Source organism: Manis pentadactyla, chromosome 10, assembly GCF_030020395.1.
Source record: "Manis pentadactyla isolate mManPen7 chromosome 10, mManPen7.hap1, whole genome shotgun sequence".
Classification (NCBI taxonomy): Eukaryota; Metazoa; Chordata; class Mammalia; order Pholidota; family Manidae; genus Manis; species Manis pentadactyla.
This window is the reverse complement of record NC_080028.1, coordinates 127,619,535-127,639,997: the sequence shown is the minus strand read 5'-3', so window position 1 is coordinate 127,639,997 and position 20,463 is coordinate 127,619,535. Positions and strand designations below refer to the sequence as shown.

The 20,463-nt window shown below is 62.9% G+C and overlaps 2 protein-coding genes across 10 annotated transcripts; both read right to left on the bottom strand.

Annotated features, from left to right (window-relative positions):
• Positions 1-2,774: 2,774 nt before the first annotated feature.
• On the bottom strand, positions 2,775-15,731 carry PIGQ (phosphatidylinositol glycan anchor biosynthesis class Q). Of its 9 annotated transcripts, none has more exons than XM_057487753.1 (12): positions 15,557-15,649; positions 14,095-14,620; positions 11,948-12,649; positions 9,928-10,059; positions 9,710-9,830; positions 7,745-7,871; positions 7,290-7,443; positions 7,070-7,181; positions 6,433-6,513; positions 5,734-5,848; positions 4,419-4,480; positions 2,775-3,324 (listed from the first exon to the last, which is right to left on the bottom strand). In XM_057487753.1, the coding sequence occupies exons 3-12, from the start codon at positions 12,637-12,639 to the stop codon at positions 3,133-3,135; spliced, it is 1,788 nt and encodes a 595-aa protein (XP_057343736.1). In that variant the 5' UTR covers positions 12,640-12,649; positions 14,095-14,620; positions 15,557-15,649; the 3' UTR covers positions 2,775-3,132. The 9 variants fall into 9 exon arrangements, 8 of the variants coding, with proteins under 8 accessions (XP_057343736.1, XP_036771615.2, XP_036771619.1 ...); XM_057487752.1 differs by lacking the exon at positions 14,095-14,620 and adding an exon at positions 3,757-3,947 and having other exon boundaries at positions 3,195-3,324; positions 15,557-15,725; XM_036915720.2 differs by lacking the exon at positions 14,095-14,620 and having other exon boundaries at positions 15,557-15,725.
• Positions 15,732-17,422: 1,691 nt separating this feature from the next.
• Positions 17,423-18,070, bottom strand: NHLRC4 (NHL repeat containing 4). Its single transcript, XM_036915681.2, is given in 3 exon segments — positions 17,423-17,612; positions 17,614-17,707; positions 17,710-18,070. Coding segments are annotated over 3 exon segments (642 nt in total). The 5' UTR covers positions 18,068-18,070.
• Positions 18,071-20,463: the final 2,393 nt, after the last annotated feature.

Here is a 20,463-nt window from a genome sequence, read left to right as displayed (position 1 = left end):
TTTACATATAGAGACACATGCATATGGAGTAAGGTCTGGAAGGGTGCTTACCAGAGGGGCAGCATTATTTCTCCTGGAGTTGAGGATCAAGAGTGACTTAAAATAGTTAATGACATTTTTTCTAAAAACATATTCACATATGACATGTAACTGATGATGAGTAACTGGAAAAGTTAAGCATAACCATCCCATACAGGGTAGCAACTCCTTTTCTAGAGAAATGGAAACATACATCCACATAAAAAGTTGTATATGAATGTTCATAACAGCATTATTGCAACAGCCAAAAGGTGGAACCAACGTAGACGTCCATCAGTAGGTCAATGGGTAAACAAAATACAGTCCATCCACACAATGGGTATGTTCATCCATGAAAATGAAGTGCTGATACACAGTACGCTCCACTTGACATGAAATGTCCAGAATAGACAAATCCCTATACAGAAAGATTAGTGGTCACCAGGGGAAATGGTGAGTGCTTAACGGGTTCCCATTTGGGGTGATAAAAATATCCTAAAACTGGTGGTTGTACTACATGGTAAAGTTACCAAAACTCAATATATCGTGCCCTTGAGATGGGTGAATTGTGTGATATGTAAAATATGCCTCAATAAAGCTGCTTTTAAAAATAATAAATCCAAAGAATGTGTTTTCAAAGCTGAGCCAAGCACAACCCTAACCAGACAAGGTGCTGAGTGCTGTGTGCTCGGGAAAGGGCCCCCTGGAAGTCAGAGCAAGAGCTTCCCTCCCAAGGGGCCACAGGGCACCAGGTAGTCTTCAGAGAGTAGACCTCTGTATGGTGGCACCCCGTGAAGTGACCCCTACCCCCAAACTGCAGGCAGCCTTGATGGGGCGAACATGCCTCATGGATTTCATGTTAGTGCAGTGCCCGGGGAGGCTTATGGAGGAGCGAGGCCTCTCAGGTAGGCCTTCCTCTGAGGAAGCAGGGAGCAGGCCAAGGCTGGCCGGGGATGGGCAGGGCCCCTCGCAATCCACAAAGGAACCTGATGGTCTTCCTTGTGCATTTTCTCAGGCCATGTCCTTGGCCATTTCCTGGACGCTGGGTCACAGCAGAAGCAGCCTCAGCAGTTGGGCAGGGGACCAAGTCCCCAAAGGTGCCAGGGAGCGAGCATGGCTGGGTACAGTGCGAGGGAACCAGCAGCCAGCATCTACCCACCCTAGCCCCTTGAGCTGGCAGGTCGGGAAAGGCCCTTGGGGGTTGCAGGCCAGGCTTCTCCTGCAAAGGCCGCTGCACCCAGCCTTGAGCCTGCTCCTGGCCTGGCTCTGCACACTCCCTGTTGGAGTCACCAAGGCCCCTCTGCAGGGGGGTGGTCCTTGGTTTCTGGGGCTGCCAGGAAGGGATGGTGGGTGAGAAGCTGTTATCATCTGCCCTTGCAGAGAATTAAAAGCTCCCTTTGCACCTTTCAGGACTTCCTCACGGGGGTCCAGCTGCTGTGGGCCCCACTGCCTGGTTCTTTACAGCCCAGGACACAGTGAGGAACACACACTTAGTGCTCAGCAGCATGTTTTCCAACCGGGCCTTCCCCAGCACAGCCTGTGGAGCAGGCGCAGCTGGATCCCAGGTCGGGGATCTGCCCACGGGGTGTGATGCAGTGTCTGTCTTCCCAGTCTCTACTCCCCACCAACCTCCCAGCCTCAGAGCAGGAACCCATGCAGCCTAGGGCAACGGGGACCAGTCGAAAGTGCCATTCCCTGGTGTCCAAGAGGCCTTCTGGATGGAGGAGCTGGCCTCCCATGCAACCACAAGGACATCCTGGGGCCACTAGGTGCCAGGCCTCTGGGGACTGAAGAAGGGACAGGACAGCATCTCTGCCACTGAGGGACCCAGGCCAAAGACAAACTAGCCTGGAACTGCCCTCTGCTCCCAAGCCCTGGGCCAGCCCTGCTGAGGCACCCATCCATTGGTGATCAAGGGTGATTCTGGGCCTCCCCTCGGGGGTGGGAGGTGCCTGAAGACCATTGCCCCTTGACTCCCCTCCAGCTCCCACACCCAGTGGCTCTTCTGCAGGTGCTACAGGGAACGAGCCTGCTCTGGCCCCGCCCTCCAGTCCTGTGCTGTGCTCACATACATGGGTGACCTTCAGCCTTGCCAGATACACACTGAATGTTTTAGGAGTAAAATTAGGAGCAACAGATGATCAAATGGTTCACAAAAAGAGTGTGAATGTGACAGAGCAAATGTGGCCAAGTGTCACTGGTGGGGCCCCACTGAAGGGTGTTGGGGAGCATGGTGTGTTACCTGTTTCTGTTAAGTTTGAAATTATGTCAAAAAAGGAAGTTTTCAAAAGCAGGAGGGAGCTATTGGGTAGCGAGCTGTGAGGCTGGGACCTGCCTCCTGGTGTGGCCTTGACAAGTCACTGTCCCTCTCTGAGCCCATCCCTGGGGCAGCCCAGAGAACCCAACCAGAGATGGTGGCCCTGACTAAAAGGAAATGTCCAGGTCTTGGTGGCTTAATGGTCAGCCTTCGACCTGCAGCCAAGGCTCCAGCCAGGTCAGCGTGGCAGGGCAGTCAGCGCCCTTGGGGTGGGGACAAGGGGCGCACTGGTGAAGGCTATCCCTGGGCAGGGGCTGTGCCAGTCCAGGGACGGGAGGACGGGAGCTCCTATGAGGTGCAGTGGCATCTCTTGGTGGCTGCAAGTGGCTAGAGTGACCAGTGTGCCTTGGTTCCAGGGCAGGAGATGTGTGGCCAGAGAGAGCCTCTCCAGACCCACCAGTGCCCATGTGGCAGTGGGCAGGCAAAAGGGTGCACTCCAAGCAGGTGGGAGGCTTTATTATCACAGAATAAAACGGTAGAGCCAGGGCCCATCCCGCCCCAGGGGGGATCCCAGTGAGCCTCCGCTGGGGCCTGGGGCCAAGAGCATGCATGGAGAGGCGGCCTTCCCAGCTCCAAGGTGCCAGGCCACCATCCCCGGCCTCCGCCCCTGCAGACGCTGGGGCGCCAGCCCACACTCTGCCCCAGCGGCAGGCGCAGCCCGGGTGGCCTCTCGCCGCCTCCAGCTGCTCCCTGAGGGGCCCATGAAGAGGGGAGGAATTGCCTGCTAGACTCGGGCAGGAGCAGGGCAGGGGGGCAGTGCCCACTCTCCAGCACCCAGCCCTCCGCGTGGCCTGGCTTCACACTGGCGACCCCACAGCCTGCGGGTGGCTTCTCCTGCACTGCCATCTCCTGGGAGCATCAGCAAGTAGCCCTGTGCAGTTTGGGGTGTGAGCAACTGGCTCACTGGGCTCCGGCTTGTGCTGGGGGTCAGCTGGCCGCTGCTCCGTGGAGGCAGCTGGAAGGACCCACTCGGCTCCCAGGAGTGCCCCCTACAGAAACCCCCAAGGGAGGAAGTGCTTGGGGTCAGAGTCTCACGGACGATTGAGTGCATCCGGGAATGGTTCCCTCCACCCCAAGACAGGATGCAGCCCCAGGGAGCAGCCGGATACCTGACAGCTTACCCCCCTGGGAACAAGGTTCTGCAAACCCCTCTCAAGGTCTGGGTGTGGCAGGAGGGGCAGAGTGGGGTTCCTGGGCAGACTTGGGGGGCTGATGCCATCACAACAGACTGGGAGGTGGGTCCCAAGGCAAACAGGGCTGGAGAGGGAGCACCGGCCACCTGGCCTGGCTGGCCGCCCCTGCACCCTGATCACTGCCCCTCAACCTCAGAGTGGGTCAGGCAGGGCCCTGGCAGGGTCCTCAGAGACCCCAGACAACGGGGGGTAGGGAAGGCAAAGGGCTGTCCCCATAGTCAACACCACCCTGGTGGGGTGGAGGGCAGGCCAGTGGCCAGGGTCCCTCAGTCCTGCTTGTCCCCTCTCTGCCTCCAGGGGTAGATGAGCTCCCCGAAGAACAGCTTGCGGCACAGGGAGCCCCAGGAGTGCTTGGGGTGGCAGCCACAGCTGGGGAGGCGGTAGGTGTGCACCACGCGACCATAGGGCAGGGGGTTTATCTGCAAACACAAGGGCAGTGGGGCTGAGCTCTGGGCCAGGTGGACATCGTGGGGGGCTCTTGGGCTGGACACTTGAGGGGCAGGGCCAGCTGCCCACTCTGCCTGACGAGTTCTCCTGGTGGGGGCAAGGCAGGCGGCAGGAGGCAGGGCACAGACTCCACTGCAGGACTCACTGGCTTCCAGGAGCCTCCTCAGGCGGAACGCACTGTGCCCCCGTAAAACCACACTGGCACTGGCCAGTCACCCTGCAGCCCACCTGCTGCCCACCTGCAGGCTGGGACCCCAAGACTGTTTCAGATGAAGGAGCCCAACTGCAACTGCCCTTGATTGCCCCCATCAGCCCTGCCAGGCTCCCTGCCTGCCCACCGCCCTGGGCCCGGCGGCCCCACACGCAGGGCAGCCCCACAGGGCCTGCTCCCCGCTGCCCCAGAACATTCCCAGGCAGCAGCGTGAGGGCTGCGGAGGCCTTACCTGCATCAGGAGGCGGAGGGGGCTGCCAGCCTCATGCCCCAGGACTTGGAACTTCACGCCAGCTGCCAGGAGAGCGAGATGCCCGTGAGGGAGACCCCCCCAGTCCTGCTGCGCCAGTGGGCACAGGCGGGCAGAGGGCCTCTGACGGCGACGGCACCTCGGTCTCTGTGTGGCAGCCTGCCTCAGAGCTGGCTGCCTGGCTGGCAGCGAAGGCCCTGTTGAACTTCACTGGCAGGCGGGAAAGAGCCGGCTGGGCACTGGGGCGGTGGCTCTGCTGCTGTGCAGATGGGACGCAGCTTTTCCCACAGAGCTGAGAGCACTTGCTGCCAGACAGCCCCGTTCTGGCATCCAAATGTCTTCCAACCTGTGTGTGTGTGGCCGACCTGGGGACCCACCCCACCACAAGCCTGGAGACTCCCAAGGCGGAGTGTTCTTGAGAGGACTGGGAGCTAATCATCAGTTGAGGAAGAGGCCAAGAATGGTGTTAGAATGAGGGCAGCGGCATGGGTCCCAGGCTCTCCACGGGCCTGGCATCCTGAGGTGGCTGGGGGCAGCCCTGCAGGTGGGCCCCTGGCTTGGACCACCTGGGGGGTCTGTGGGGAAAGATGACTTGGGAAGCAGGTTTGAGGGTGTTGAGCAGGCCGACTGGGTCTGCAGCCAGTGGAACGGGTGCGTCACATCCTCTGGCTCCAGCCTGGAGGGGAGCAACGGCCACGACTGGTGTGTGGCTCAAGCTGCCCCATGGCACAACTGGGTGCAGGGCCTCCTGGGTGCGTGGCACTTCGGGGCTGCCTGAACAGGTGCTGGAGGGGGCCATGTCAGGAACTCCCCGGGGTCCCTGTGTGTTTACAGCCCTGAACCCGATGGGCCGACCCGCACCCCTGGGGGAAGACGGGGCAGCCTCCCAGGGCCTGCGGTGGGCACACCTGGCCAAACAGTGTTTGGTATGAGCTTGCAAATGGGCTGCCACCCACAGAGGATGCCAGGGCAGCCTGGATGGGGTGCTGCTCCGGCAGGCAGTGGCCTGCAGCTGTCGGGGGGCAGATGCTCCTGCCACACTGGCCTGGCCCCTCCACAGCCTCGGGCACCAGCAGGCAAACAGCTCCACATGGCCACACAGGTCACGGCCTCTCTGAGCCATGTTTAGGTGCCACCTGCCCCAATGCAGATGGGCCTCGGGGCCAACTCTCACACAGCCGGTCCACCGGACACCCAGGACCAGGGTGCCCACCCCCCACCCGCAGCAGGCAGGAGGCGTACACAGTGCTGGGCAGGGCCCACGGGGACATGCCCACCTGCCCAGCACGAGGCCTACCTGCGAGCCTGTAGGGCCGGCAGAGCCGGAGGCCGAGCGAGTACAGCGGCAGGGAGTTGATGAGGTCCACAAGTAGATGGGCCAGGCCCTGCACCGCGATCACCAGGAGCCGGAGCTGTCGTACGGGCGGCACTCAGGGCTGAGCGGGTGGCCAGGGCCCCACCAACATGTCCACGGGCAGAGCAGCCCAATGGGTCCTGGGCCGCGAGGGAGGGCAGCCAGGGCCCAAGCACCCTGAGGAGGGCGCAGAGCCCACCCTGACCGCGAGGCCTGAGCACAAGGAGGCGGGAGCGGCAGTGGAGGCAGCCGCACCTGCAGCTTGGAGACAGTGCGCCGGCCCCTCGGCCAGCCTTCTGCACGCCCCAGTCTGTCAGCGCCCACCCCCGCCCTGCGCCAGGCACTAAGAGGAGACCGCCACCTTGACCTGCCCACCAGGGCTCCTGCCCTCCCTGCACTCGGCTGCACGTCCCAGCGCAGGGGTGGTACACCTGGGCAGCACCCCCACCCACCCCAGGAGCCAGCCCACACTGCCCAGAGAGTCTGGAACAGCCACCCACATGGCCTGCAGGGGTAGCCAGCTTGCCTGCAGCTGCCCAGATGGTGAGCAGAGCTGACAGTGACCACTCCAGCCACCAAGGGCAAGGCTGACTGCCAAGTGCCCTGCCCAGCAGCCCCTGTGGTGTGAGGCTCTCAGCTCACCAGGGTGAACACCAGGTAGTACAGGGCCGTGGTGGGCAGGAGGAAGACCAGGATGGTGAAGAGCAGAGTCCCGATGAACAGCTGCGGGGAGAATGGACACCGGCATTGGCAAGAGCCCCAGGCCAGGGCACAGCCCCACCACACTGCTTCCAGCAGGCCTCCCTTGGCTCTGGAAGGGGTGGTCTGTGTGCCCTCCAGACTCAGGGACACATGGGGAAACTGGTGGAGGAGATGGCCCCAGCCGGCAGGGTGTGCAGTCACACACACCCTACCACGACAGGCGGGCTGTGAGAATCAGGCAGGAAAACACACGCCCTGGCGACAGCACACAGGGTCCACATGTCAGGTCTGCAGAAGCTAAAAGGACAAGCCAGAGCCAGTCCGTAACCGGGACACCTCCAGGCCCACTGTCCTGCAGCTCCCCTTGGGCCCAGAGCTATGTGCCCCCTTCCCCGCGCAGGCTCTCCATGTCCCCCAGGGTTGGTACCAACCCAGGTGCTGGCAGGCTGCAGGACAGGAGCACGGCTGCCCCTCAGAGAGCCCAAGTAGACACACTGGCCGGGCCCACGTGGAGGCCGCTGTACTGGAGCTGGGGGGTGAGGCCAGGCTGCCCCGGCCCCACAGGCCTGCCCCATACCTGGTCCAGGTCATAGGAGCAGGAGTCCACTCGCTGGCGCAGAACGTTCCACTTCTTCCCCCGGAACAGACGCCAGAGTGAAGACAGGCCACAGACCTTGAGGCAGTACAGCCTGCAAGACGGAGGCACGTGAGGGCTGGGCTGGGGTTCTGGGCCCCCACCGCTGCCCAAAGAGAAGCGGGGCCGAGGTGCCCAGGGCTGCAGGGCTGTGCGCACCCACCTGGCGCCGTAGACGTAGAAGCAGTAGATATGGAAGGTGAGGAGGGCGGTGACGTCCGACAGGATGGACAGGGCGACCGTCAGGCCCAGGCAGGCCGAGAGGCCTATGTGCCACAGGATGCGCTCAACGAAGGGGGACATGAGGTGGATGTAGCCTGGCAGGATGGAGGTCAGCTACGGAGGCGGCGCCTCGGAGGGCCCAGCCCCCACAAGTCCCCACTGAGGAGGGCACCTGAGGCTTCTTGAAACTGTGGTGACAGAGTATGCCCCTGGCCGCCCCTCAGCCAGCAGGGCCCCACAGGTGGGGCACCAGGAATCCAGAGGCAGAGGCCAAGGGGTGGGGCCTGGCGTGGCCCCACCGCCCCGCTCGGCCAGGGCTTGTGCTCCTGGGGGCACAGGCTTCAGGAGCCGAGCTGGGGGTCGCGGGGCCAGGTAAGCCCCCCCACTGGCACTCACTGATCCACAGGTGCGTGTGGTAGAGGAAGAAGCGGCCCAGCACCTGGTCCAGCGCTGGGTTCATCTTGAGCCCAGCGGGTGCCCCCATCAGCCACTGCAGCAGATGCTGGAGGCCCTCGGCCACACACTGTGAGGACACAGGAGGGGCACACTGTCCACGCATAGCGCCCCACCCTGGCCAGTGCCTCTGGGCAGGGCAAAGGCCGCCGCCCTCCTTCCCCCAGGTGTCTGGACAGCCGTCTCTAACGGGACGGCACACAGGGCTTGCCCCCCTTGTCTGGCCACAGAACCCCTCTGCACGGATGCTCTGGGACTCATGCTGAGAGGATGACCTCTGAGGCCGGCTCTGCCCCTGGCCCACTGGACATGCAGTCCCTGATGGGCGTTGACCTAGAGGAGGTGGCCTTTCCTCCATCTTACCACTCTGGCTGCAGTGCCCATGGGAGCCCTCCACCCCGGATGCCCAGACAGACAGACTCCGGTTCACTGTGAACCTTGGTGGGGAAGCCCTGTGGGCCCATCCGGTCCTCCTCTGCCGAGGACCCCACCCCACCCCACCCCACCACCTGTCACGGTAAAGACCCAGGCCTGCCCTAGGTGGGTGACCTCAGGTGAGCGTGAGAGTGTTGAGCCCGTCAGGGACCCAGGTAGCAGGTGGGAGGGCTAAACGGTCCCCCAGAAGGAAAGACAGATGGGACTCAGAGTCAAGCACACCGTCATGTGAAGGCCAGAGGCGGCATGGGGCCCTCGTGAGCAACTGAGGACGCTGCACTGTGTCCTAGCCGGCAGGCAGGCCCTGACGGCCCTCAGTCTCATCACCAGGGCCGAGGCCACAGGAGTGATGCCCCGGAAGCACGGTCAGAGGCCCGCCACCCCTCCTGCCCACTGCACAGGCCCTCCCGACCCAGCATGAAGGCCTTCACCATGTCAGGCGCAGTGAGTAGGAACAGCACATTCTTTATAAATAGAGCTTATTTAATATTTAAAGAGTAAGAGCTTGGCAGCAGAAAAAGGCTTTCATTTTTAAATTAAATATTTATATTTCTGAGCAATTTTGCAAAAGGGAGGCCTAGGAGGAAGCGGCCCCAAGGCAGAGCAGGGAGAGCACGATGAGGCCGCTGAGCGCCTTGCCGGGCCCCCGCCGCCTTCCTCTGGGACCTGGCCTCCCTGAGAAGCCAGGCGGACTCTGGGCCTGTGATGGCTCACGCCTGATAGTGCCCCAGCCTGGCCACAAGCAGGCCCAGTGGACACCTGTGGCTGAACGCTGGTGGCGACAGGCCTAGGCTGAGCCCACAAGGACCACCCAGCCAGGTCCCAGCCCCTCAACCACACTCCGGACTGGCGGCCCCTGGCATGGGCCTGGGGGTGGCCCAAGGGGCCAGAAAGACTACCCTCGCAGGAAGACAAGCCCCCAACAAAAGCGACAGGGCCTCTGGCTGTGAGGAGGGGAAGCAGAGGAGTGCAAGGCCGGGGGCCAGGACGGAATGCAGCGGGTGGACGCCGGGCCGGCGGCCAAGGGCCCCCAGCGTGAGACTCAGCAGCAGCACTGGGAGCAGCGCGACCGCACAGGGGCAGCCCCGGATGCACACTGATCGGGCAGAGAGCCCGCGTGGAACGCCTGCCACCCTGGACACGGGACAGCAGAAACAAGGCACGTGGCGGGGCAAGTGGGACTCTGGGACACCAGGCCTGGGGGGCGAGGTGGGCTCCTCCTGAAGCCTCAGCCACAAGGTGGCTCCCAGACATGGCCGCCTTTGGGAAGTGAAGGTGGAGGCCAGGAGCTGAACTGTGACCTAGCACGGGTGGGTGGGCTCTGGCTGGACCCCAGAGACCCTGTGAGACACGACGACTCCTAGGGGCCTGTCTGGGCTCGGGGGCGAGGGCTGTTCTCTACAGGCCTCAAAGGGAAGGGAAGGAGAGGAGCCTCTGCCACCTCCAGGAAGGGCCCCACCCCAGCCAACTCACATCAGCCACGGGGACGAGGGCATCGGCCAGCTGCCCAATGCGGTCTGTCCCACGGAGCCAGGACAGCAGCGCCAGGCCAAGGGCCACGTCAAGTAGCAGGGATGCAAGCACGTTTGCCTTCCTGGAAGAAGGGGCCCAACGGGAGTGACTGGTGAGGATGCCGGGAGGAAAGACTTGGTGCAGAGGAGGGGTGGGGAAGGGGCCGGGCAGGCCCGCACCTCATCGGCTGGCCAGGGCTGTCAGCCCTCTGGGCGCTGCAGACGAGGGTGAGCTGCTCCAGCCGGTGCCTGAGCTGCTCACAAGTGTGGAGCTTGCTCCAGATGAAGGACAGCGGCCACAGCCTGAAGACCCTGAAAGAAGCGGAGAAAGGCGGACCTGCAGTCCCTCCTGGGCTTCTCCCGCCTGCCCGGGAGCACGAGCCGCCCGGGCAGTCAGCAATCCCCTCCCCGTGCAGAGGAACGGCCAGGCCAGGCCAGGCTCAGCCCAAGGCCCTGGCGGCCCCACACCCTGGTGGGCACAGTGCTGGATTCAGCAGGGAAGGGACAGAGATGGGCCCCCCAGCGGGAGTCGTGGTGTGCTCACAACCGTTAACCAGGAACTGACCCGAACCTCCTCACAGAGCTCCAACCCCGGGCACACCCAACGCCGATTACCAAGACGGCGCCCCGGGAGCGGAGACCACGAGCCGCCCTGCCACCCGACACTTTCCTTGCCACGGCCCTCGCCAAGGGCCTCTGGGCTGGCCTGACGCCCCACAAGGAAGAGGAATAACCCAAACACCCGTGGACATCCGCTCTCGAGGGGAGATGCTTACAAGCAAAGGTCAACAAGTGCCCATGGAAAAAGAGCAAAGGCGAAATGGGCCCAGAGCCCCATTTCCATCCAGAGCCTCAGCTGGCAGGGGCCCCTAGAAAGCTCGTCAAAGCCAGGGCTGCCAAGAGCCCAGTGAGTGCTTGGCCCTCCGGGGGAGGTCTCCAGTCAGGAGGCTGACAGGCCTCACTGTGACCCAGAGGCTCTGGACCGACCCAAGAAGGAAGGCAGCCTGCCGACCCTGCCCCTGACTTGGGTCAGGAAAAGCAGTCGGCCTCCCACTGGCTGCAGAGACCCCCAGGGCACAGCAGCCTCTCCAAGGCTCAGACCATGGAATCCCTGGGGCTGCCTGGAGGCGGAGGGGGCTCTGCTCCCGCACAGTGACAGCCACGTCTCACACGTCTGCCACAGGGCTCCTAATCACCAGTCAGTGACCAACACCTGCCTGAAGGGCTTATCAGAGTTTGGGGCACACAAGCAGTTAACATTTCTCAGGTTCCTTGAAAGCTAATGAAAGCTAAGGAACTTCTCTTTCTTAAAATTGCCCCTAGGCCCAGACACACACCTTCACACCATTCATTCTGAGGGAGTCATGAAGCTCTGAAAGCCACGCCTCACGTCAAGACCCCCGACAGCACCCCCCACCCCAGCTGTCCGGGCTCTGCCAGGATGGGCCGAGCGCTCTGCAGCTGCTCATGAGCAGGAAGGCCAGTCCCCCACCTGATAGCCTGGGCCCCGGGCCCTGAAGGGCCCCTGAGGGTGTACCACAGCTGCTCCTGGGGTGTGTCACCAGGGATGCAGGCCCCTGCAGCCCATCCTAGGAACTGCTGGCCAGCCAGAACACCCTGGTGCTGCCCCAGCATCTCCCAAGGCCCTTGGGGACTCTTACAAATCCTTGGTTAGGCCTGCAGCCAAGAGTGTTCTAGTGACGGCAGACAGCAGCCAGACTAGGACAGCTGTCCCAGGCCCACAGCTGTCAGCAGGTGAATGCTGCCTGCACGCCTCCTGGGCCACCCGTCTGGCCGGCACCGGGGCCAGGGAGGCGGGTGGGTCTGTGGGCCTTTGGGATGAACTACTCCCAGGTGGAGTGATTCCGGCCCTCAGGCCCCACAACCCAGGTCTGTTCATCATGACTTCCTCTCCAGGGGCCTGAACCTTCTGACATTCTCCCCATAACTTTTCCAGCAGGTCCCAAGCAACCACTGGGGCTGCTGGGAAGCCTGGGGCTGCCTGAGGAGCATGGGACACAAAAACAGCAGCCACCACCAGGGCATCCTCTGAGATACCAAGGGATGAAGCATGACATGAGAAGCAGGCCACAGGGCCATGAGCCTCACAAGGGCCCATCTGGGCCCCCACAGCCCCGACACCAGGACTAGGCCCAGGACTCAGGGCCTGCCTCACTCCCTGCTGGCCCAGGGCACCTACCGGCAGGCACTGGCACTAGAGATGAGTGACAGCAGGAAGGCCAGCAGCAGACAGACGGGCCCTGAGGCCCACTTAGCCAGCTCCACGAGGATGCTGGCCTCCACGCCTTCCGACTGCCAGTGGCTCAGCCGCACGGGGCCCTCGTTGAACCGGTCCCTCCGGAAGAGTGCCTCGCTGCGTGCCACCGTGTCGAAGACGGCAGCCAGGCCCCCCCCTGCACCGGCCGTGGCATCCCCAGCCTGGAGGTTGGGAGGGGCCACAGGCAGGTGCAGCTGTGAGAGCAGCACCTGGCGCTGGTCATAGAGGACGAGCACGACCTGGTCCTCGCCGGGGGCACCAGGAGAGGTGGGCACCTGCCAGCGGGTGGCCTTGCAGCTCCACAACTTGCTGCTCCTCTCCCGGCACAGCTGGAGCCAGGGCTCATGGGAGAAGATGGCACCCAGACCCTCCTTGAAGTGGCCCACGCTCTCCTTGGGCTCCTGCCGGCGGTGGCACCAGGTGCCCAGCACAGCCACCCCAACCCGGCTGGCCTGCTGCACCTGGGCCAAGAGCTCCTTGACCTGGATGGGGATGAAGGGAAAGTGCACCACAGCCAGGACCACAGCGCTGCTCTGCTCTGGGAACCACCGTCCAACCAGCAGGCCACTGTCCACCGAGGCACAGCACGTGGGGAAGAAGGCCTTGAGCACCATGTCGGGGACACTGGAAGAGAGGAGAAGAGGCTGAGTGCAGAGCTGTCACCATGGCACCTCCACGGCCCAGGGTGGCTGGCAGGGCTGGGGTTGCAGGCCTTGGCCACATGTGGTACAGAGGACCCTGACAGGCACAGCCACAAGGCCACCAGGCCCATGGAGGTATGTGTGCTCCAGCTCTGGTTGGTTACGAGGCTAGGGGAGCCCTGCTGCCCATCTCTCATGGCTCTGCCCCCTGCCCGCACCTGGGCTGCTGTGAGCACAGGCCCTCACCACCCCACCTCCCCAGGCAGATCAATGCTGCCCCCCATTTCAGAGCCAGGCAGGCACGAACAGGCCAGGTTTTGTGACTTTCTCGGTACCACTCACAAGAGAGGTTGGGGCTGAACACGAGGGCTTAATTTTTGTTTTTAAAGAAACTGATTAGTGTTTTATGTGTAGCCAATGGAAAAATGTACAATCTCATGAACAATTAATGTAATGCACATTACAACTCTAACAAACCTTGATTTACTTACTAAGCTGGCAAGATTAAAGATGGAAATTTAAACAAAATACTGCCTAGCTGAAGGAAACCAGGTGCATGCACACTGTTGGAGCTGTGGGCACTGGAGCAGGTGCCCTGGAGATGCCTGGGGATGTGTGCCTGTGCCCCCAGCCCACCCCCACCCAGTGAGGCCCAGGAGCCTCTCTGCTTGGGGAACAGGCGCAGTTCCCACGGCTTCAGCCTGTCGGGGCACCCCCGTCCCCTGGAAGCCCCAGCTGTCAGTTGGGCTGTCTGCTTGCCACTTCAGGGCAAGGCTCCGGCAGGGAAGCGCTTCCTCTGGTCACGGCTGAGCGCCTCCTCCAGAACATAGTCCTCCAACGAGGTGGCCATCTAGAAATGAGGGTGGGAGTTCACTGACCCTGGAAGACAGGGTGGACCCCTCTCTCAAGCTGAGGGCACGCCTCCTTCCTGGCACCTACTACCTTCCCAGGGCCTCTGAGCAGCAAAAACGGCCTCAGGCCATTGGACCCCTGAATTCTGTGGGCCCCTGCACTTTGACTTGCCCGGAAGTAAGCTCACTGGGGGTGCAGGTTTCTCAGCAAGCACTTGAGCACCTCCCAGATGGGCCTGGTGGGCAGCAGGCCCCCACCCACCATGGTGCTGAGGGCCTTCGCCTTGGAGCTTGCCCTCTCAGACACACAGCCCCTACCCGATCAGCACAAAGGGCAGCGCAGCTGCCTGAGCTAAGAGCCTCGAGGTGGAGCCCACACTTGGGGGGACACAAGCCTCGAATTAAGCCTGGCCCTCTGGGCCCAGGGCTCACCAGGCTCTCGGGAAACGAGGAAAGGCACAGGGAGCCTTTCCTGAGGTCAGGAGCTCTGGGAAGAGCCGCACAGACAAAAAAGCCCAAGCCTGAGGGGCTGCCTGCAGACAGCCCAGACAGCGGCTGGAGGGTTGAGGACTCTCACCTGTGGGGTCCACCCAGAGCAGGTTCCTCAGAGTCGAGCCACAGCGGGACTCCCACACACCCTGGAAGGCAGGTGCCAGCAGGGGAAATCCTGGAGCCCAACAGTAGCCCCAGGCCAAGGCCCTGTGGTCATTATCAAGGGCATCAGTGGCCGGCTTTTCCTGACCCAGGGCAGAGGCTGTGCTCCTGACAGAGGCATTGTGAGAAGGATGGAGAAAGTCTGTCTTGGGGGGACCACTACAGGCGACCAGCCAGCACGGTCCAAGACTCACATGCCAGCCTGTGTGGCACCAGCTCAATGAAATGATGCCACCACACTCTGCTTGTGAGAGGGGACTCCTTTCACAGAAGCTGGGAATGCTACTCATGGCTGCAGTTGGAAAAGAAACACCACTTGGCTTAACAGTGAACAGACGCTCTAGCGGAAGCTGGTTACACTGTGTTCACTTTGGGAAAATTCATCGAGTTGTACACACTCGATTTGTGCACTTGCTTTGAGTATAGTATGCTTCATCTACAAAGTTTAACTAAAAAAAAAAAAAAAAAGCAGCAGCCACTCATGTCTAAGAAAGAGGAGCAGAGGGCAGAACTTGGCTCTCTTACCCGCGGGGCAGGAGGGCTCCTACAAACACGGGGTAAACGCCCACCCTGCTCCCACCTCGGCCTCTGGGGGTGACTGACACAAAGGAGTCTGCAGAGATCCAACAGCCAGACAGAGATGAAGGAGCAGGAAATCAACAGCAGAGACGCAGAAGGGAGGAAGCAGGGCGGTAACGTGGGCAACGTGGACATCTTGAAAGAATTATTAAAAAAAACAACAGCGGCACTTGCCTGGAAAAGCCTCCTCTATCAAGAATGACACAAAAATCCTTTGGGAAACAGCCGCTACCCGATGGGCCAGGTAAGGAGGTCTCTGGACGCCCCTCCCCGCAGAACCTCGGGTCAACAGCCCACTTGGTAAGGGGAGCGTCCCTCCCTCTCACCCCTGCGTGACCTCTCGGGAATGACCACTGATGCCCGGCCAGGGGCACCTCCCCGGCTGAAAACCGCCTCGCCGCTGCTCCCTAAAAGCCCGAGAGATTTCACTGTACCCCATGTCGTTCTTGTGTTTGGCTTGTACCCTCCCATTTCGGAAGAATGAACGTGAATCTAGGACTCTGTTTCTTGCCGAGGTTGGGGCGGGTCGGAGGGATGCAGCCGGGGAAGCGCACCCACGGCGCCGGGCGGGCGGCTCCCCGAGGGCGCTCGCTCCCGCCCAGGCCTCAGGCCCGCTCTGGCCGCCGGCGGCGCCCCACTTCACGGAGGAGACCGAGGCTCTGCGTGGCAAGGGGGCTGCGCCGGCACCCGGGGAGCCTCCGGGGCCCTCCGCTCGCTCGCCGGCGCCAGGTCCTGCCCGGTCCGGGGAGGGCGGCTCCCCAAGGTCACACCGCACGGACGCCGGCGCCCCCCCCCCCAGTGCTCACCGGCAGCTCCCGGAGGCCGCGCCCTCGGGCGGCGGGGTAGGAATGGGGCTGCGGACCGCGTCCGGCGGGCCCGGACAGACGGCAGTAGCCCCGGCGCACAGCCCCGCCGCGGCCGCGCTGCGGGACACGAGCCCCATTTCCGCCGGCTCCCGCGTTGCCGCGCAATGGTCCGCTCACCAAAGGCGCCCGGGCTGCCCGCCGGCCCCGCCTGAGCGTTCCGCGCATACAACATTCCCGTCCCCGGAGCCAGTGGGTGCGAGGCATCCTTGCCCCCGAGTCCCTTGTCCCCTCACAGCGTCCCTGTGTTCCCAGCATCCTTGTCCTCCCAGCATCCCTGTCCCCTCAGCGTCCCTGTTCCCCCAGAGTCCTTATCCCTCCCAGCGTCCTAGTCCCCTTGAGTGTCCTCATCCTGCCAGTGTCCTTGTCCACCCTCCGGTCCATGCACAGCTTTTTCAGCATCCCCGTCCTCCTCTCACCCACCTTCCCACAGCCAGACCTCCCCTATCCCCAGTCTTCTCCTCTGAGACCTTTCAGGGTCCCCAACCTCACCCTGCCCCACCCCTCCCAGGCTGAAAGAACCACAGGCCCTGCCAGGGCTCCAAAAGGAGCAGCCTCCCCAGCCCGGGCTGGCCCCTGCACACACTGGTCTCTGCAGAGGGGTGTCCCCAGTCCTCCAGGGCCAGATGGGCTAGGAAGATGGGGCCCTTGAGGGCCAGTCCAGAGGCGGCAGCCATCTGATCTGATGGTCAGGAGGCATCCCTGGCCCCTCTGCTCCAGGGAACGGCACCCGAACACCAGCAGCAACAAGCAGCATTTATTGAGCACCTACTGTATGTGCTCCCTCACATTGACCCATTTAACCCCCTACCCACAGGGGATGGACATATGGAGGGGCCTCTGTTGGAGGCAATGACCTAAACCAGACTCAGTGTCCTGGTGACAGGAGTATTTCCTCACCAGCCGGCAGAGGCAGGACCAGGCACTGTCCCCTCCAGCTGAAGATACCTCCCCGAAGCTGGGAGCCTGGCTGGGCCCCTGACTCAGAGTAAGCAGCACCACCCTGCCAAGCCAGGCCTCAGTTCCCTGCTGTTTCGGCAGCTGTCTGCCACGGGAAAGCTCTCCTGGACTTGACCACCACCCGGAACCCCTCACCCGGCACCCCCATCCATGAACCTGTTGCTGTTTGGTCCCTGTTGGTTGAGGACAAACTGAAGGCTCAGCTGGCCCATGAACATGGTCTCACACAGGAGGAGGGGACCAGGGGCACAGGGGCTCCCCAGCCAGCCTTGTGCCACCCCAGGGCACCTCCAGGGCAGCCTCCTCTGCTTCCCCTTACTTCAGCTGGGCCCAGAGGAGCTGCAAGAGGCTCAGCACCTGGCATCTCTGAGGATGGGGTGTTCATGGGGCCACTCCCCTGCCCAGGACACCCAGCCCAGCAGCACCCTCCCGCCTGCCCTCTGTCTGATTGAGAGACTGGGGCTGGGCACCTGGCAGGAGATCCTGCCGGGGGAGTGCTGGCAGGGGGCCTAGCACCTAAGATCTCTAGGCTTCAGCGGCTGAGCCCAGAGCTCAGGCCCCCTGGGCCCCAAACCAGCGTGGCCAGAGCCTCAGTGAACACAGGGCCTCTGAGCCCAAATTTACAGGCTTCGAACCTCAAAGGGGAGGCTGAGAGGCAGCTGATTTTGTGGCTGCCCACAAAGTCTGAATCCTCCCCAAGTGAAAGACAGGAGACCAGGACCAGGCTCAGCAGGTGCTCAGCAAGCAAGCAGGGCCAGGAAGGCATGGCCAGCAGCCATGAAGGGTCCCAGCAACCCTGACTGTCGCTTCTGTGGTGGGTGGCTGGTCCGCCCAGGCCCTGGACCCTGCTCACAGTGAAGGGGCTCCTCCTATCCAAGCCCCCTGGCTCAGGCCAGCTCTGAGAGGTCCTGGTACTCCTTGAAGCCATCCCCTGCATCTGCCATCACAAGCTGGCTGCCCCAGCCCCTCGGACGCCAGGCAGACAGCCACCCCAGCCTGGGGAAGCAGAGTCACCTGGCGCTGCTGCTCATCAGTCAGTCACACTGCCCTTAGTGTCCGTGCACACGCCTGCGGGGCTGCCAAAGGCATGCCCCATCAGGCCTCCCAGGGAGCCCAGGGACTGGTGGGCACTACAAACAGCTGCACAGCCCCAAACTCCTCACTCACAGCAAGGCCCCGATCAGGTCCCAGGCCAAACCAGCAGGGGCCCTCCAGACCCAGCATGGACGTCGGGGCCAGGGGCTCTAAGGCAGGGCCCAGGGTAAAGCCGTGTACAACCCCAGCCACATAGTCTGTCACCAGGAGGCGGCCAAGGGCATTCATAGCCAGCCCCCAAGGGGCCAGAAAGGTGCCCACTGTCACCCAGCAGCCTTGGGGGACTTGGGCAGTGTGCTGGAGCCCATGGACAGCCCCATGGACGACGTCACTGACCACAACAAGCCCGGTGGCTATCACAGCCGTGTCCTCTAGTGTGGATGCCCCAGCTCCTGGCATGTAGTGGGGCAGGTGGCAAATGGAGCACCCCTTGAGGTCCAGCACATGGACACAGGGTGCAGCCCCAGCCATCAGGAAGAGCAGGCCATCCGGAGAGCAGTGCAGGCCCCGGCCTGCCAACCCCAACCCGTAGCTCCTGCTGCCACGGGGATCTGCCCAAGCAGCCAAGGCCTCCAGGGAGGACGGGGTCTCCAGGCGGACCCAGGGTGAGGCGCAGGCCCCGGGGGTCAGCTAGCCAGCTGGTGAGGGGGGTCCAGGAGGTCGGAGCAGGAAGCCAGACAGCGGGCAAGTGGGAGGGTCAGCAGTCAGCCTCTCTGAGCTGAGTTTCCATGGCTGGGCCAAGTTAGGGCTGCAAAACAATTAATGCCACAGTGCATGCCAACAGTGGCCACTTGGCCCTTGCATTCCCAGGCAGGGCTGCTGCCCCGTTTTACAGATGAGGAATCAGGACAGGGTGGATCGGGGGCTAGATTCAAACTCAGCTCTGCCAGGAATCCACTAGGTCCTGAGCACAGGCCCAGCAGCCAGCCACACTCTGGTCACGGTCCCTGGGGCACAATCCTGGGGGACGGGTGGCCCAGGGAAGTTGTTGTGGGTTTTGCTTGGAGGCCCAAATGAGCTAAGCTTGTGAGCAATGAGCTGCTCCTCCCCTCAGGCAGGGAAAGTGACCCTTCTTGGGGGCAGCCCGGGCTCCTGCCCATTGCCCCACATGGCCCCTGGAGACCAATGCCAAGCAGTAAGGCAGGTCCTTTCCTAGGTCTCTTCCTGCCCCCATCCTGGGAGGCCTGGCGGGAGGAGGTGGGCTCCTACCTGGGGCCAGGCTCCAAGGCCCTGCTCTCCAGGAAGCTTGTGTTGTTGCAAACTGGGGCCTGAGGGCATAGGAAGGGCCTCCGGGGGTGCTGGCCTGGGAGGAGGGGCAGCCCAGCTGCCCTGGAGCAGCCCTGGAAGCTCTAAGGAGTCAGGCCACATAGATGCTACCCAAGGGACAGCCCAGGGCTGCCACACTGCTGCCTCTGGGCCCTTGCACGGGCCCCCGGGGCTTTCTCCCGGTTCCCCTTTGTGACTGGGCATCGCCGCCCACAATGGGCTTGCTGCTCAGAAGGCCCTCAGCAGACGTCTGGGTGCGAGGGGCCCCCAGCAGGACTTCAGGGGTAGAATCTCGGGGAAGGGGCTGCAGCCCCCACTGCTGGCTGGGTTGCCCACCGGCGCCCTCCCGGGGATCCATCCCAGGACTGCGCAGCTTCGGTCCTTTCTCACAGGTAAAGCTGAGCCAGGCTCCCATCTGCCAGGGGGCTGCAGACAAGTGGGGGTGCAGGAGAAGGCCGAGGAGGGGCCAAGGACCCAAGCACAGGAGGGACACCTCCTGACTCAGCCCACAGCCCCCACAGTCCCCCCAGCAAAGCCCTGGAGGGTCGGGGGGCAGCCGCTGCCCACGACCCACAGTGCTTCCCACTGGCTGAGCCCAGCTCTGGACGCGGCTGCGTGATGCCCCGAGAGGCCAAGGCGCCCGTGCTCTCTCCTGCCCAGCACAGCTAGCAGGGCAGTGGCAGCCCGGCTGGCCCAGCTTGGGGAGCCAAGTACCGGCAGAAACTGCCCTACCTGGGGCCATTCCTGGGTGGGCACCGAGGTGTGGCCAGCTCCTGGGGACAGAAGTGATCAGGTGGGCCCCGGGGCCCCCTGGGCAGCCCCCTCCTGCCTGTCCCTGGCTCGCCACCCCCGCCTACGGGAGAGGCCCAGCCCAGCTGCACTGCGAGGGAGGCAGTGGGCTGTGAAGGCCGCCTGATGCCTATCGTGGCTACAGGGGCTGGTGGGGGCCCAGCGGAGGCCATGCTGGGCAAGAGGCACTGGATCAGCATGTGGGGGGCACTGTTTCACCACAGGGGAGCAGCCTCCACCATGAATCTGACATTAGGGCCACCCTGCCGGATGCAGGGTCTGGAGGCATGCCCAGGGGCCCTCCCACCACCAGCACGCCTTCCCCCACCTCTGTCCCTGGGACAGAGGGCCCTCCACTCTGTCCCCAGACTCTGGCCCTGTAGGTCCCCGTCTACAGGAGGCAGGTCAGGGTCTGAAGATGGATGCTCGGCAGGGAGGCCGGGGGCACGCCTGCCCCAGGTGTCCAGGGGGAGGCGTCCTGATGGTGACGCTGGAACAGCAATGGAAGGAGGCCCAGACGGGTGTGTGAAAGTGGTTTCTATTTTAATGTCCACAACTGTGATCAACAAACAGCCGTGACCCTCTGCTGTCCCTGTGTGGCCTTGGTCATGGCAGGTGGGGTCCATCCACGGGCATGCGGGACAGGCTCCAGGACTCCCCTCCACGACTGGGGTGGGTTGGGGACAGGCGATGGGTGTGGGACTGGAGAGAGGCCCATCTGCTAAGGACAGGTGGCACCT

Excerpts from the sequence above, each read along its gene's own strand:
- PIGQ (XM_036915720.2), bottom strand. The coding sequence starts at position 15,693 with ATGGGGCTCGTGTCCCGCAGCGCGGCCGCGGCGGGGCTGTGCGCCGGG. Across the intron at positions 12,650-15,556 it reads GCGGCCTCCGGGAGCTGCCG|TGTCCCCGACATGGTGCTCA; the intron begins GTGAGCACTGGG and ends CCTCTCTTCCAG. Across the intron at positions 7,872-9,709 it reads CCCTCGTCCCCGTGGCTGAT|TGTGTGGCCGAGGGCCTCCA; the intron begins GTGAGTTGGCTG and ends GTGTCCTCACAG.